This window comes from Dendroctonus ponderosae, unplaced genomic scaffold (assembly GCF_020466585.1).
Source record: "Dendroctonus ponderosae isolate FM_Combo_2020 unplaced genomic scaffold, Dpon_F_20191213v2 Dpon_F_20191213_7, whole genome shotgun sequence".
Taxonomy (NCBI): domain Eukaryota; kingdom Metazoa; phylum Arthropoda; class Insecta; order Coleoptera; family Curculionidae; genus Dendroctonus; species Dendroctonus ponderosae.
The window spans coordinates 6,855,231-6,869,326 of record NW_026018916.1 but is presented as its reverse complement, the minus strand read 5'-3'; the positions used below and the strand labels follow the sequence as shown (position 1 = coordinate 6,869,326).

General features: G+C 35.0%; 5 protein-coding genes across 7 annotated transcripts in view; 2 read left to right on the top strand and 3 right to left on the bottom strand.

Moving 5' to 3' along the window:
* On the bottom strand, nucleotides 1-6,481 carry LOC109534643. The gene is made up of 4 exons (XM_048668511.1): nucleotides 6,422-6,481; nucleotides 4,680-4,765; nucleotides 4,408-4,624; nucleotides 1-467 (listed from the first exon to the last, which is right to left on the bottom strand). Exons 2-4 carry the CDS (start codon nucleotides 4,763-4,765, stop codon nucleotides 81-83), a joined length of 690 nt encoding a protein of 229 aa, XP_048524468.1. The 5' UTR covers nucleotides 6,422-6,481; the 3' UTR covers nucleotides 1-80.
* Nucleotides 5,266-6,251, top strand: LOC109534644 (probable ribosome biogenesis protein RLP24). The gene is made up of 3 exons (XM_019900384.2): nucleotides 5,266-5,531; nucleotides 5,662-5,912; nucleotides 6,024-6,251. The coding sequence occupies exons 1-3, from the start codon at nucleotides 5,451-5,453 to the stop codon at nucleotides 6,220-6,222; spliced, it is 531 nt and encodes a 176-aa protein (XP_019755943.1). The 5' UTR covers nucleotides 5,266-5,450; the 3' UTR covers nucleotides 6,223-6,251.
* LOC109534642 (complex I assembly factor ACAD9, mitochondrial) lies at nucleotides 6,387-10,475 on the top strand. The gene is made up of 11 exons (XM_019900381.2): nucleotides 6,387-6,824; nucleotides 6,920-7,064; nucleotides 7,125-7,273; nucleotides 7,626-7,792; nucleotides 7,960-8,179; nucleotides 8,464-8,657; nucleotides 8,719-8,823; nucleotides 8,880-9,065; nucleotides 9,163-9,332; nucleotides 9,643-9,779; nucleotides 9,846-10,475. Exons 1-11 carry the CDS (start codon nucleotides 6,608-6,610, stop codon nucleotides 10,067-10,069), a joined length of 1,914 nt encoding a protein of 637 aa, XP_019755940.1. The 5' UTR covers nucleotides 6,387-6,607; the 3' UTR covers nucleotides 10,070-10,475.
* On the bottom strand, nucleotides 10,374-12,665 carry LOC109534646. 3 transcript variants are annotated; one of them, XR_007281986.1, is made up of 3 exons: nucleotides 12,565-12,665; nucleotides 10,911-11,084; nucleotides 10,374-10,698 (listed from the first exon to the last, which is right to left on the bottom strand). XR_007281986.1 is itself a non-coding variant. In XM_019900385.2 (2 exons), the coding sequence occupies exons 1-2, from the start codon at nucleotides 11,030-11,032 to the stop codon at nucleotides 10,473-10,475; spliced, it is 348 nt and encodes a 115-aa protein (XP_019755944.1). In that variant the 5' UTR covers nucleotides 11,033-11,421; the 3' UTR covers nucleotides 10,374-10,472. The 3 variants fall into 3 exon arrangements, 1 of the variants encoding a protein (XP_019755944.1); XR_007281987.1 differs by lacking the exon at nucleotides 12,565-12,665 and adding an exon at nucleotides 11,459-12,346; XM_019900385.2 differs by lacking the exon at nucleotides 12,565-12,665 and having other exon boundaries at nucleotides 10,911-11,421.
* A 256-nt stretch (nucleotides 12,666-12,921) lies between these two features.
* The window catches only part of LOC109534663 (zinc transporter ZIP1), a gene marked incomplete at its 5' end in the record, with an annotated part of 63,946 nt that continues 62,771 nt past the window's right edge, over nucleotides 12,922-14,096 (bottom strand). Inside the window, 1 exon segment of the mRNA XM_048668510.1 lies at nucleotides 12,922-13,686. Within this exon segment, the coding sequence (XP_048524467.1) occupies nucleotides 13,679-13,686 (8 nt within the window).

Genomic DNA, 14,096 nt, shown 5'->3' with positions numbered 1-14,096 from the left:
TTAATTTTAAGTGGGCATACTATTACATATAATGACAGGGTCACAATAAAGTCGGGTTGTGATATTTGCAGTTTCTATATCTACAAGTACAAATTACTACTCATGGGAGATTGTATCAGTTCTACATTCATTTGAATACCTAGGGTTCTAAATAACCTAATTAATTCAGCAGAATTTTCTGAATCTAATGGGGCATTGTCTGTATAGACAATCCATAAACTAGCGTGTAGATTGCTGTGAGTGCAATACGACAAAATACTAGCTGTAAAACTTTGAATTAGATTCGGAGATTCAAGTCTTTTACAAAATTCGTATGGAACAGTTTGATGAGTCGTAAGGCATCTAGAAAAGGTAATTGGTGGTGAACCTTTATATACATCCCATGGCTGAAAAAGCGATGTTTGAACGCTTGTAATGCCATGAATGTTTTGGGCCTTCCGCAGCCATGGAGCTAATACTTCAACTAGCTGAAAAATGCCAATACCAATTAGATGTTACTTTTTGCAAAACATCTATCAGTATAAAAGTCGGCCAAATACTAAGGCCGATATGTTTAGCCGATCTTTTACCGGCCTTCCAACATTCGCTGGAGGCACACCCGATCGGTTGAGCATCTGACTCACGCCCATTATAATGTTATTGGAAGATGCGGTGGGAATTTGTCGGTGATGGGTGTAGGCATCTCCAAGCGATCGCCAAAGCTATTTTGTGAGCGAAAGTTCCCAACTTATCGGGTTTTTTATGATATTTTTGTTTTACATATATAGATAAGAATCTCGATGTATTGTACAGTGTTAATCGGGATAATTCAGACTTGGAATTAGATTTAAACATACCACAAAGGTACGTAAAGAAAACCAACAAGCGTGATATGCGATTCAAATAACAGTGGCATTATTTTCAAGTATATTCGAGATATGGAAAATACCTTAAAGAAATGAACTGAATACGATTTTGAGAAAACGCTTTCGCTTCTCAAAGGAAAATGTGCAAAATGTTTTGTTGCCATCAATCACCAGGAACAAATCACAAATCCAGGTCGAGGTCGTCCTGTTCTTTTAGTAATAGATAATTTTAATGAATTTTATTGTCAGTCCCTACTTGGTGGAAAAAATTAAGCTGTATGTATTATGTGTTGTTGAAATAATAATAATAAAAAACAAATTTATTACTGCATTACATTTTTTTAATATTTAGAAATAAAGTTTCGGAATCAATTGGTTGAATTTTCTCAACGTTAACAACGGATTTCACCGCTAATATGTCTTTTAAGAAAATATTGTTATTTTGCGATTTATTTCAACATTATCTATAATCTTCGAGGCAACTAGCGCTAATCATTTCGGCGATTCCACCTAACGAAGAACAGCTTTCGCTATCGGCCAAAACAATATCCGGCAAAGTTCCGAAGATCGGCTAAACATACCGGTCTACTAAGAGACATGTAAATTACTAAAAATGATATGCATTAAAACCGGTAAAATGTTCATGGTCCGAGCCGAGCGTCTTGTGAGCTCCGTCTACCGGATTTTAATTTTTTTAAGGTTTTTAAGGTTTGAGGTAGGACGTATTAGAATGTGCATTAGGAGAAATGGAAAATCTCTCTTTTCAACTGAATTGTGCGTCAAGTTGGGAGGTTCTTGTTTGCAAAAAATAATCGTTATAATAAAACCAAAGCTCAAAAGCTCACCAAAATGGAAAAACCTTTAAAAAGTTTTCTCGCAAGTGAAGTACTGGAATACATTCGCGAAAACTTTGTGTCGTCAAACATTCCTGAAGGTAAACGCAAGTAAATAATTAAGCATTTATTGATTTTAAAGAAATACAAATGGAAAAAGTTAAAAATCAACGTGTAAATCCAACTACAGTTGAGTCCGGGTATAACGAACTTAAAAAATGAACTAAAACTGGTTCGTTATATCCGGAGTTCGCTATAAGCGAATAATAATACAAAAACACGTGGTGTATTTTATTTCGTTATTTTTACAAAGAGTAGTAGAAGTTAGTAGGTATGACTAAAAAGAACACAAAAAGATAAACAAAATTCAATTTGAAATCTACTTCATTTTTGTTTGTACATTTCTGCTGCAAAAATAGATATTATTTATGTAGTTTTCAAGATCACAAAATGACTCCCAGATATGATTAGGAACTTGGCGTGATTGTAGAAAATTCCGAGTTTCTGACACTTTTTTTGTCATTTCAGAAATGGTTGGAACAGCATTAGTGTCTACAGTAGAATCAGTTTCACCTAAATCGTCATCTTTCTCATTATCGCTTAAAGCTGTAGATGAGGTTACGGAGTCTATAATTTGCTCATCGCTCAACATTTCTCTTGTAAGAATGCCATTATCAATGCTCACATATTCGAAGAAATTGAAATCACTCAATTTGGTTTTAACTTGTTCTTCGACAACATTGGGACATCTTCGTCTGTGTCATATTCGTAGTCAGAGTCTTTATACTCTCCTAACCAGTCGTTAAGTGGAATTTCATCGTCTGGTTCATAATAATTTTCTTTTCTTACAAATCCACCATGCTTAAAGCAATTTGCAATGGTTTTTCAGCTAACTTTTTGCCAAGTTCTACGAATGAAATTGACTGCATCTAAGAGATTTATAGAAAATGTTTCATTTTTATCGATCGCCTCTAACATTTTCATAAGAATTTTTCTTACAATTTTACTTACAAAACTCTCCAACAATTTTTCCGCTACTGATATTATGCCTATTCTTGAAACGCTCTACCCAACTTCTAGAACAAACAAACTCTTTGTTTTTGATTTTACTGCCCATTTCACTAGCATTTTCTTGCAAAACACTGCCACTGATGGGAACGTTTTCTTGTCTTTTTTGAGTAAACCACTTTTGCCAGTCCCTTGTCAACCTTTCCATGTGCAGATAATTTTAACTTCCTACATCTAACATTTGCTTTGTGATACGCTGATAAAAATTTTTCTCTGTTTTTCCATATTGTTGCAACAGTAGACTTTCCAAGTGCTAACTCCATACACATGTCACTCTGCTTTACTCCACTTTTTATATTGTTAATAATCTCGTACTTTTCATTTAGTGAAAAAGCTTTGCGTTTTTGTTTTTCCATTCTAAAACGTTTTACATACATAACGCGGCAAAAAACAAGTCACTGCCTGTCTCTCGCTCTCACTAATATAAACAACTCCGCACTATTCGTTTTGCTGAGCGTGGAAGTTCGTTATAAACGGAAAGTGAATATACAACTAACCTAAAAAGTGATCGTTATATCCGGAAGTTCGTTATAAACGGATTCCTTATAACCAGTAAAAAAATACGTTGGTCTTTATGGATGACGTTTCAATTAATCGAAAAAAGTTCGTTTTAACCGAAAGTTCACTATAACCGGGTTCATTATAATATGAATTGCCTCTGAATTGCCGTTTCTACAAATATTCGGACTGACGCTACAGAGTATCCTTTAGAAACTTGTTCTTGAAGAGGTTTCAAACCGAATGGTTACACCACTAGAGTACACTCCTGTTGTAAAAACGGTAAAAAACCTGAATGATTTGTGATAGAACTATCAGTTGCTAGCCGTTTAATCGATAGTTTATTGTCGCTGTGTATTGCCACACGCTGAACTTTGGTCATATTTTTTTCATGATGTCACAAGGCGTTCAAACGCTCAGCTCGCGAATGACGATTTACCTCAAAATTTAAATATTTCTGCGCCAGGCGGAGCTTGTCGCAGTACTTACCTAGCGTATACGTGCCTTCACACTTACGCTCTTATCGCTCGCTTCGAGAACGACGCGTCGATCGCGCGTTTAAAAGTTGACGAAAAGTGTGGCGATCCAAGAGCGTGTCACTAGAATTGCAACGTTCTGATCACCAACTCTTTTCCCACGTGCCTCGCATGTGAGATGTGAGAGAAAAGTACGTAATTCAATTAAAAAAACGTAGTTTGATCTGTCACTTGAATTTGAGAAACCTTGTATCAATAATATTAACGTTGGCTAAACTAGACGTTAATATCTACAACTTTTGTATTTAATATGTTTCCCAAAATTTTAAATTAGATATAAAACCGAGGTGATAAAATTTGAATCAATAATGGTTATTAACTCTAAAAGAACTGAATTTCGCTAAAGAACATGTATATCGAATAGATCTAGAATAGTCGAACATGCAATAAAAAACGGCATTTGTTTGGCATAAAAAAATTGTTTGATCTGTTACCGACTTAAATTGGAGACACCCTGTAACAATTAGTATTGTCTTAAAATAAATTTATAGTGTTCCAACATCTCAGATTAGTAAAAAGGGATTAGTAAAAGCCCACCAAGTTCAATCAATAACCCCATACATGTAGACGCCACATTGCACATTGCTACCAATTTTTAACGACTGTGTAAGTTCATCTGGTACATACCTGGCCCACAACTAAATCTTTAGACTTTCCATTGAAAACTACTAAATAATTTCTGTCCAATTTGTAGATGGCTAAGCCTTCCTGTAAAATCTGTGCAACTGGTTGGATATTTTTGGTAATATATGAACAGATTTGTAGCACTGTAGGGGAATCTGCGAATATCAGATTATCTATGTCCAGTTGTGGTTGAGAATCACCTTGCCATTCATATATAGGGCTACAAAAAAACATAATTGTGACTTAGTGAAAACTACATGTGGGTGTAGTTTTACTTTTTATATGCCGGTAATTCATCCAGCTCATCGGCATCGAGTATCAGGGCTCTAGTACTAGGCTCCACAATTTCTCCAAACATCATCTTGAAAACCAGAAATGAAGTTTTTTAATAGTTAAATGACTTGCAAGTAATTATACCAAGTATTTTTCTGTTGTGCTTGCTAACTCGATTTTATAAGGTTAGGTTATAAATTAAAGTGTCAAAATTTGCAAAGTAAACAAGGGTACGTTCCAAGGTTTCTAAATTGTACAGGTTGTTTGGTTGTTTAGTAATCCTGAGCGTAGAGAGATGCGAGCGGAAGGTGTGACCTCACGTGCTTGCCGTGCAGTGGATTATGCTACTACTTATTAAAATACGTTTATTTTTGTTAAAACAAGATTACGTTTCTAATATTTCTGCTAATGGTGTTGTGTTGTTTCGACAAGTGCTATCGAGTACTAACCTAAGATAGAACAAATTAGCCTTCTGAAGTAAATTTTTAAAATATATACCCTACAATCAACCAATCAAATAGGTGTCCACACAAGTGGGCAGAGTAGAGTTCCTATTCAGATTTCCAAAAATTGTAAATACATATGAACCGGTTGATTTAATTCGTTAACGCCGTGTTGCCAAACCAGAAATTCGTCAAAGCACATTTTGGCTTTTGACTTTGACAATATGCACACTCCTTTTTGAGAGGTTATAGTGGAGGAAAGCATTAATGTTTAGAGATCATCAAGCCAGTATTTTCCTCGTTTCTCTGGCTTAGAGCAATTGAATTAGCATGCGGATTGAAGCGTGTTATTTTTGTTCGTCCCGGATATTTCCGGGACATGGAATCCAATTCGTGAGAAATGATTGCAAAGTAAGTGCCATTCCCCTGTTTAGCAGTAGCGCGTTTGAAGCATGTTCATGTGTAAAGTTTAAACCAAAATTTTTCTATTTATTCTTAACGTCAAACAATTTCAATAAATCGTAATGTCTTTTGCTTAAAGGTATTCAAATTTTGCCGATCAAAGTGTCACGCTGCCTTTAAAAAGAAGAAAAATCCACGCAAAGTTAAGTGGACTAAAGCCTATAGGAAGACTGTTGGTAAAGAGTTGGCCATCGATCCTTCGTTTGAGTTTGAAAAAAGGAGACACGTTCCTGTAAAATATAGCAGAGAAACATTCTCAAAGGCCGTTGAAGCAATGAAGAAAGTTGAAACAATCCGACAGAGACGGCAGGGGGCTTATATTATGCAAAGGTATTAGCCAACAGAGTCATCTAATAGTTTATCATTAATAGGACTATACATAAACAAGAGTTTAACTAATCTTTGGAATATTTTTAATTATTTGGTTGTTTTTTTTTTCAGATTACGAAAGGGCAGAGAATTAGAACAAGAACGGGATGTTAAGGAAGTTCAAAGAGATCTTGCTCTTATCAGATCGCCAGCGGCAGGCCTTAAGAGAGCGCAACAGGATCAAGAAATGGCGGAAGAATCTAATAACGACAGTGAAAACGAGGAAGATATGGAAGGAGTTGTAGAGTACTGCGGAGAAGTTACTTTGTAAACATGTGTTATTAAAGTAATGTCACTGGATTACAGCTTCGGCCATTTACTTACTACCCATAATTACAATTTTCCTCTTATGTAATCACACAGAACCATCAAATAATTTTGATTATGTGAATTGGAAATAATACCTTTAATTAGGAGTGATTGTGTCTTGTTTGAGCCTCTCCGAATTTTTGGTTTTTCCTTTTTTTTACCTTAAAGAACACTGTGGATGAAAAGCTAATCGTACTGAAATCGTCTATAATCTGTGGTACTTAGAAAAAAACAGAAGTATAATAAGGTTAAGTTTGTGAAAGTTAGGTTAGCAGGTTAAATTCAGCTAAGGTTTTAGTTGGATAAAAACAGTTTGATAGGATAATTTTACGTTAAACTACCCAACCATGATCAACTTAACTCTGAAAAGAGTAACATCAAATTCCCGACTTCCTAGAAAAACGTTGGAACGATTATATTCCACCTCCCTAAACCCTGTGCAAAAAGACACTGAGGAACAGTATAATAAAGAGTTGAAAAGGTTTGATCGTTTGACGAATATTGAGAAGCGAACGAGGCCTAAAAAGCCACAACGAGAGCCGTTTGTGAAAAATTTGTTGGTCGGTAAGTACAAACTATGTACTAACACATAACACACAGTTCATACTTCTAATGGGCCGAAACCACTTCGATCTATCTAATTTTCGTATGGGTTTTAGGTAAATATGATAACGAAATATTGACTTTTCCTGAGCTAGACTTGGGAGAAGTAAGAAATGTGGAAAAGGCAGTTGAAGAACTAGGAAAAGTTTTGAAGCAAAATCATATGGTCAATGTATCCTCTATTGGAAATAAACAATTTAGGTAATACATTTTAAATCAGACCTTTGTAACTGTCAACTTACTAATGTGCTGGTTTTTAAGGCAAACTTTGGCTGATTATCAAGCTATTGGCTTACAATGTTCTCAATTTTTGGATGCCAAAGAATGCTGCCCAATGGAGTTTACCAGGTATCTGGATACACTAGCAGAACATAAATTAGGAGCCAACTTAATTGATAATGAAGTAATGGGTAAGTATGTGGCTACTAAAAGTATATATCTACAATATTCTAATAATCTAGTCTTAGCTTACACGATTATTCACGTTACAAAACGAACAAAGGTCCTAACTATTTGCTTTTACCAAGTCTTGTTTTTTAACGCTTTTGGATATAGGTTTTTGAGTTTCGGTACAGATTGGCTTGGACTTCATATCTCGGTTATTTGCAAAAATCAGAATGAATTGCAATGTTGTATTGTCCAACTTGTACCTAGACACTGTAAAACACATCCAACAATATGGTCAAGTAATCGTGATTTAACGTGAGTAACCGTGTAAATAGTCAGGTCTGAAATTGAAAAAAAAACTAATCGTATTTTAAGGTATTCAAGCGTTAAACACATTTGCAAATGTAGATTTACAAAAGAAATATTTATATCCGCTTATAAAAGGAGAAATGGTTTCCGCATTTGCTATAATTGAGAACGAATTATTCGATCTTAAAAATATGATGACCACTGCAGTTTTGTCGTCTGATAAAAAGCACTGGGTAAGTTTATCATTAACTCACTGCGGATTAGTAGCAGAATTATGCGGACTGAATCTTGGAGTCTACTTTTCTGACCTGTAGAAATGATCATAAGAATCGTAATGCTCACGAAAAGAGCGTTATCGATCTAAGTTAAAGGAATCTTGAGTAAATCTGATATGTTCTAGGTTTTGAATGGAAACAAATGCTTTGTTGTTAACGGGATTTCTGCAGATTTTTATGTAGTATTGGCTGTTAGTGAGAAAGCTGTCTTAGACAGTGAAACCGTAAATAGTCTGAGTGCCTTCATTGTTGAAAAAGACAGCAAAGGCGTCAGTTGGAAAAAATTGGAATCAGCTAATTTTGAAATAGCCGATATTACTTTTGATAATGTACAAGTTCCAGCTGGTATGTATGTAGTTTATAGCGTTATGAAAGCTCAGTTCAACGATATATTTATTGCATTTCTTGCGTTGGTTGTGTGGTTTTGCCTCCATTTTACAGCTAACAGGGCATTGGAATATTTTGAACAAGCACAATCTTTTTGGTTTAAATTCCTAATTCAATTCAAATGAACGTCATGAATTCGTAAAATCCAACTAACACTGTTGTGTAACACTACAACGAGCATATGTAGAATATGTTATTATGAACCGATACGATAGTTTCTTAAAAGGTTTTTATATTGTTAGAAAATTTATTGGGACCAAAGAATGCAGCTGAAAAAATTGCGGAAGATGTTATTGGGGGTATGAGAGTCAGTTGTGGTCCAGCATGCAATGCCATCTCAAGAAACATGCTTAACAAGCTTCACAACACTTTTGTTGAGAACTCTGGTGAATTTGATTTAACATCGACTGATGCGGTTAAATCGAAGTTGGGAGAGGTATATGTTGAAAATTTCTTAATTTCACATAATCTGATCTTGCATTGTTCAACATTTCCAGGTCACAATGCAGCTATATGCAGCGGAAAGTGTGACATATTTAACAGCAGGTCTTAAAGATTGGTATGAAAATCAAGACCTCGATGTTGAAAATGCTATTGTGAAGGTCTGAATTATAGTTCTTATTTTCAATGTGGTTGGTTTCAAACAAGCAAGTTTCAGGTTGTCAGTTCAGAAGTGGCGTACAACATTTCTACAACATGTTTACATATGATCGGATCACCAGCTGCTTTGAAAGATCACTGGGTCAGAAAGTGCCAAGATGATATCATAAATTATTTAACGCTGCACGAAACCAATGAAAGTCTTAGGATGTTCATATCTTTGAATGGCTTACAGCATACAGGAGTTAGTTTTTTTATTTTTTTTTGCCAATCCATTTTTTCCTGCATTTTTCTGCAAGATTAACCTTAGTGGCTTTTTAAGTAGTTATACAAATTTTCAGATTATGTTATCAGAGACGATAAAGAAATTTCGCAATCCTTTGCATCACGGACTCTTTATGCTTAAGAGCATGTTTCACCTACGCGATCAATACAATGATAAACCGAAACTTAACTATGAGTTGTACGGTAACCTTCATCCATCGTGCCATGAACCATCGAAGCAGCTTGAGTAAGTACAAAAAATATATTACGTTCAGTTTCAAGATGTTGCAAACCAAATTAAGTATATGTAACGTGATCAGATATTACTAGCAATGCATTCATTTCGCAGTATAATTAGAGTTGAAAGATATTTATACAATTTCTGTCAAAATCATCTAATGAATCGACAATCTTTTACGGTTTTAATTTATTTTGGTATCCGCTTTCTCTGGAGAATCAATGTGCTTATGTGCAAAACATTATGAATTTGGTTCGACCGAACATTGAACATTTTACCTATCTGGAATGTATCTTTATACATGTATTTTGTGTTTTAGATATTGCTGCAAGAGACTACAGTTTGTTGCAGACATATTACTAAGAAGACATGGTCTAGAATGTGTAAATAAGCATGCGGATTTAAGAAGAATTGCTGATATAATGATAGATTGTTACACCATGACGGCTGTTTTAGGTAAGCATTTTTAAATATTTTCTCATGGGTTCTACATTTCTATGATATTGTTTTTATATTCTCTAGCACGTGCGTCTCGGGCTTATTGCATAGGGCTCCAATTCTCAGCGTTTGAAATGATGATGGCATCTGTTTATTGCAATATCGCTACCGAGCGCGTGAAGGATAACGTAATGAATATAATGTATTCAGAATACAAAGCAAATGATACCAATTTTATCGCTATTGGAAAACGATTGATTGAGAGTAAAGGTCATTTTACCTGCAATCCCATCACTAGGTTCTTTTAGTTGAACATCTTTAAAAACTAGTTAATTGACATTTTTGGAATTTGCTTTCTAGATCTAATTAATTGCAATAATTCGGAATTTTGTAATATAATATGTTCTCACAGTGAATATTGTTTAATGCATGGAATGCTGATACTGTTGTGCGTTTTTAAATTATATGATTCATTATAAATGAAATGCATTTTGTTATCTACCATCGAGCAATTGAGAAATATATTGAATAAGAACAATTGTGTTCATTTCAGATATCCAAAAAATTCAACCTTCAATCTCTGAGTTCATTCAACCCAGAAAATTTCTGCAATCTGGTTGAAAAATATAATAATTTACAATTCCAAAATCAACATGTTTTAGATACTATGGAACGTCTATTAATTCCGAATAAATCTAGTATATCTCATTGTCATCGTTGGTGGGTTTTATTTTCGGCCATGATCTCATTTTCAGGACCCAACTTCCTTTCCATGTAATGTTTTTTAGGTGATATTGAAATTCGAGTTCCAGCAGTACTATTTTCAGGCAACCATTCCCAAATTTCAAATGCTTGGTAGTAGAATATGCAAATCAGGATTGCGATAAATAGTGATAAACCCATCGACAAAATGATAGCGCTGTAGACTTTAGGGTGCCTAAAAAGACAAAACTTGTGTGCTCCAAACCACACGATAAAAGTGAAAGCTTCAACAGGCGGGGCAAGACATTGATAATTAATATTATAAAACAAATATATTTTTTTCTATTTTTCTAAGTAAAATAACATTTGCAATATACAGAAAAACTATTGTGAAATTTATGATTCAAACATCTTTTAATTCTAATATCCATCTAACATGTGACTGACCTTACACAGTGTTTACAGGCGCATCCAGGAACGTCATCACTTGTGCTATCTAGAGAGTCCTCTTTTGAGTCATCCTGATCAGAATCTATCGACGCTGTTGAAATAGCACGATGTAACATCATGTTTAAGTGCAAATCAGTCTTTCCAATACAAGTTCTTTACGTGGCAAGCAATCTGACAAGTGACATATTGGCATCATGTATATTTTATACAGAAAGAACCGGAAAACCGTTTGAATTTCTTTGAATCACACGCAATCTGCTTTCACAATTGTTTTCAACTACTTAAACCATCGTATTCAATAGAGTCGTGTGAAAATGTCTAGTAGTAAAATAAGTCTGAAGTTTATGTCTTGTTCATCCTTTGTGGTGGGGACATAATATGTCAAAAGGGCGGCATAGATTGACCAACGAGAAGAATTATAGAGTACTAAATTTGTAGTGTAATAAAAAGTGTAATAAACCACGAAAAACCGCGAAGGTTTGGAACAGGGACAATTGGACAGCAACAAACAAATTAAAATATTGGGGAAATTAAGTAAAACTCACTCTGTACGCGTCACAGGTGAAAAGAAAATTACGAATGTCTGAAGTCAATTGATCGGCGACTTTGTCCTTACTGTCCACCAAAGCACAAAAGGACTGGGAAGGGGAGTTCATAAGCGAAAAAGCTGTACGGCCTTAAACAGCATTGGATCTGAATAAATTTAAACTAGTTACAAATAAATTAAATCTAGTCTGATGATTTTTATCTTTGAAGATCTTGATCTTTTTCGTGATGATCTATGCTGCTGTTTCCGGTTGAACTATCGATGGTGGCGCTGCAAAACGTCAAATTACCTGTTGTCGAGTGACAGTTACGTTAAGTTAGTTAAGACATGTCAGACTTGTTTATTTATTGGAGTTGATGACATTTACAACATAAAACAATGGTCGCATTCAGCAGACGATATCGATTATAAATCGCTGACTAATTTTCTGCTGAATCCTTCCGGAATCTTCGATGGCTCATCGGGCGCGATTTTTTCCATCAGTTTCAACCTTTGAATATAAAACTAACTTAGTAACTAAAACTTAGTTTTATATTCAAAGGTTTCAACCATAGAACAAGGCTTATAGGCTTATATAGGTTTCAACGTTCGATTAGTAATCGTGATTTTCGATTTGGTTACGTCGGACCAGCAGGATGACCAGACTGAGAAATGGCGGTGTCGCCAACTACCGGACGAATGTCACCAAAAATCACCAGTTTTGGTGCCAAGTAAACTCAAACGAGCTAAACAAAGCGGAACGGTTTAATTAAACAAGAACTTAATGTTTTTCTAACAAGTTGAACTGAAATTATATACCTATTGTCGTGCAGAGAAAGCCCAGTTACAGGGGAACCACATTCTGCTGTCAAAAGATAAAAAAAAATTGCGTGCAAGCTGCAGCGCGCGTATGGGATAGAAAACCCCGTTAACGGGGTTTCTTTTTAGTAGTCGGTAGTCTCAAATGCCATGAGCACAGAACATCCCTCCCGGGGAATGATCTGTGGCCATGAGAATCAAGTCAAAAATGTACATTCAGCAGAATTCAGCAAAAATGCCCATCATCACGTGACCGATGACTTATCGCTAACTCATCGATTTTGTCTGACGGCGACCAATACTTACACACTTTTCGATCTGTTTCTATTTTTTTAAAAGCTTGCAAAAGTTGATTCGGAACAAAACAAAACAAGTTACAATCAGTGAACACCAATGTGAAACCAATGTCAAATTCCTACTTAAGTTGTAGTTGTAATTTTAGCCACCAGGGGGCGTCTGAACTTTTGAACTCGCGAGGTCTGGGTTAAAGTGCAAACTGCAACATCAGCTTTCAGGGTGATTTAAGAACTCGTCTGTGACCCTGGTTGCTGTCACGGCATTATTGTCACTGTCTAAACGAGCCTTTAAATACAGATTGAAATTTGCATTCTAGCAAAGTTTTCATTGCTACCAAAGATGTTCCTAATTTGAATTAAATACTCATTAATGTTCGAAATTATTTTATTGCTAGATGATGTTACAGTTATGTTTCATAGTAGGTATTTAGCAATATATTAATTTACGCTACGGTCAGGACCACAGAACATTGAAAATACTTGTGCAAATATATATTTCCTGTTTTTATTAAACACTGGTAAATTTTACTTTGAACACTAGTAGTCTTTTACACTAAGCACGAAACAGCTTTACTAATTAATCATATAAAACATGTTATCTAAAGTTTGTCTTATAGTCTACCTCGAGAATAAAATATATATCTATTGTATATCACATTCCTTCTTTTAGCAAACAGTATACCTACGCGTACTAGCTAGTAACGCGTACTAACTAGTACTAAAACTACAACTTACTAGGAGTTCAAGTTACAACTTATCAATGCCCGACAGGGCAAAAGTACATATTTACTTCATCCAGAATCTTTCAGTTATGCTTGTAAGCTTCATAAGCTTTTTGAATTTAGTAATTAAGTAAGTAGATTAAGTCGAATACACACCCAGAATCAATGGAAGAATCGCAAGTTGTATTGGGCGATAAAGAGATCTTTAAAGGTGATTGAAGTAGACAGTTGTGTTGTGTCCCTTTGCAAGCGGTTATTTCCTTCCTAGATTACGTCTATTTTTCGTCCTACACCCTGATTTACAAAAAGATGCCAGAAAGGTTGCACAATAAATATCAACAGTGACAGTGTTATCTTATCTATCTCACAAATAATATTAGGACATCTATTCTAACTGCTTTTTTAGTGATCTGAAAGAGAAAAAATAAGTTGGAAATACAGCTAAATTTTGAAATCTAAGATAATATCTAATAAGTCTGTATATCAGGGGCGGATCCAGCTTTAAAGTGAGGGAGGGGGTCTTATGGAGAAAAAATACACTGTTATGTTATCTATGAAATTAGAAAAATGCGAAATTTGAATATCAGACACTTAGGTGCAAGATTATGCCAAAATTCCATGTTTTCAGTACCGTTTTTGCTCATTTCTCTGAGGCAAAATGAGCAAGAACGTTCATTTGTACATCATTCTAGACAGAAATAAATGGCCTTTTTAGAAAGTGAATCATCGATAAGGAAATGTTGGCAGTTTTCTCAAAAAATGCTTGAATTCAAGAAGTTTTAGATTTGCGTGGTTTTTTTTTGAGTTGCAAAATCCACTT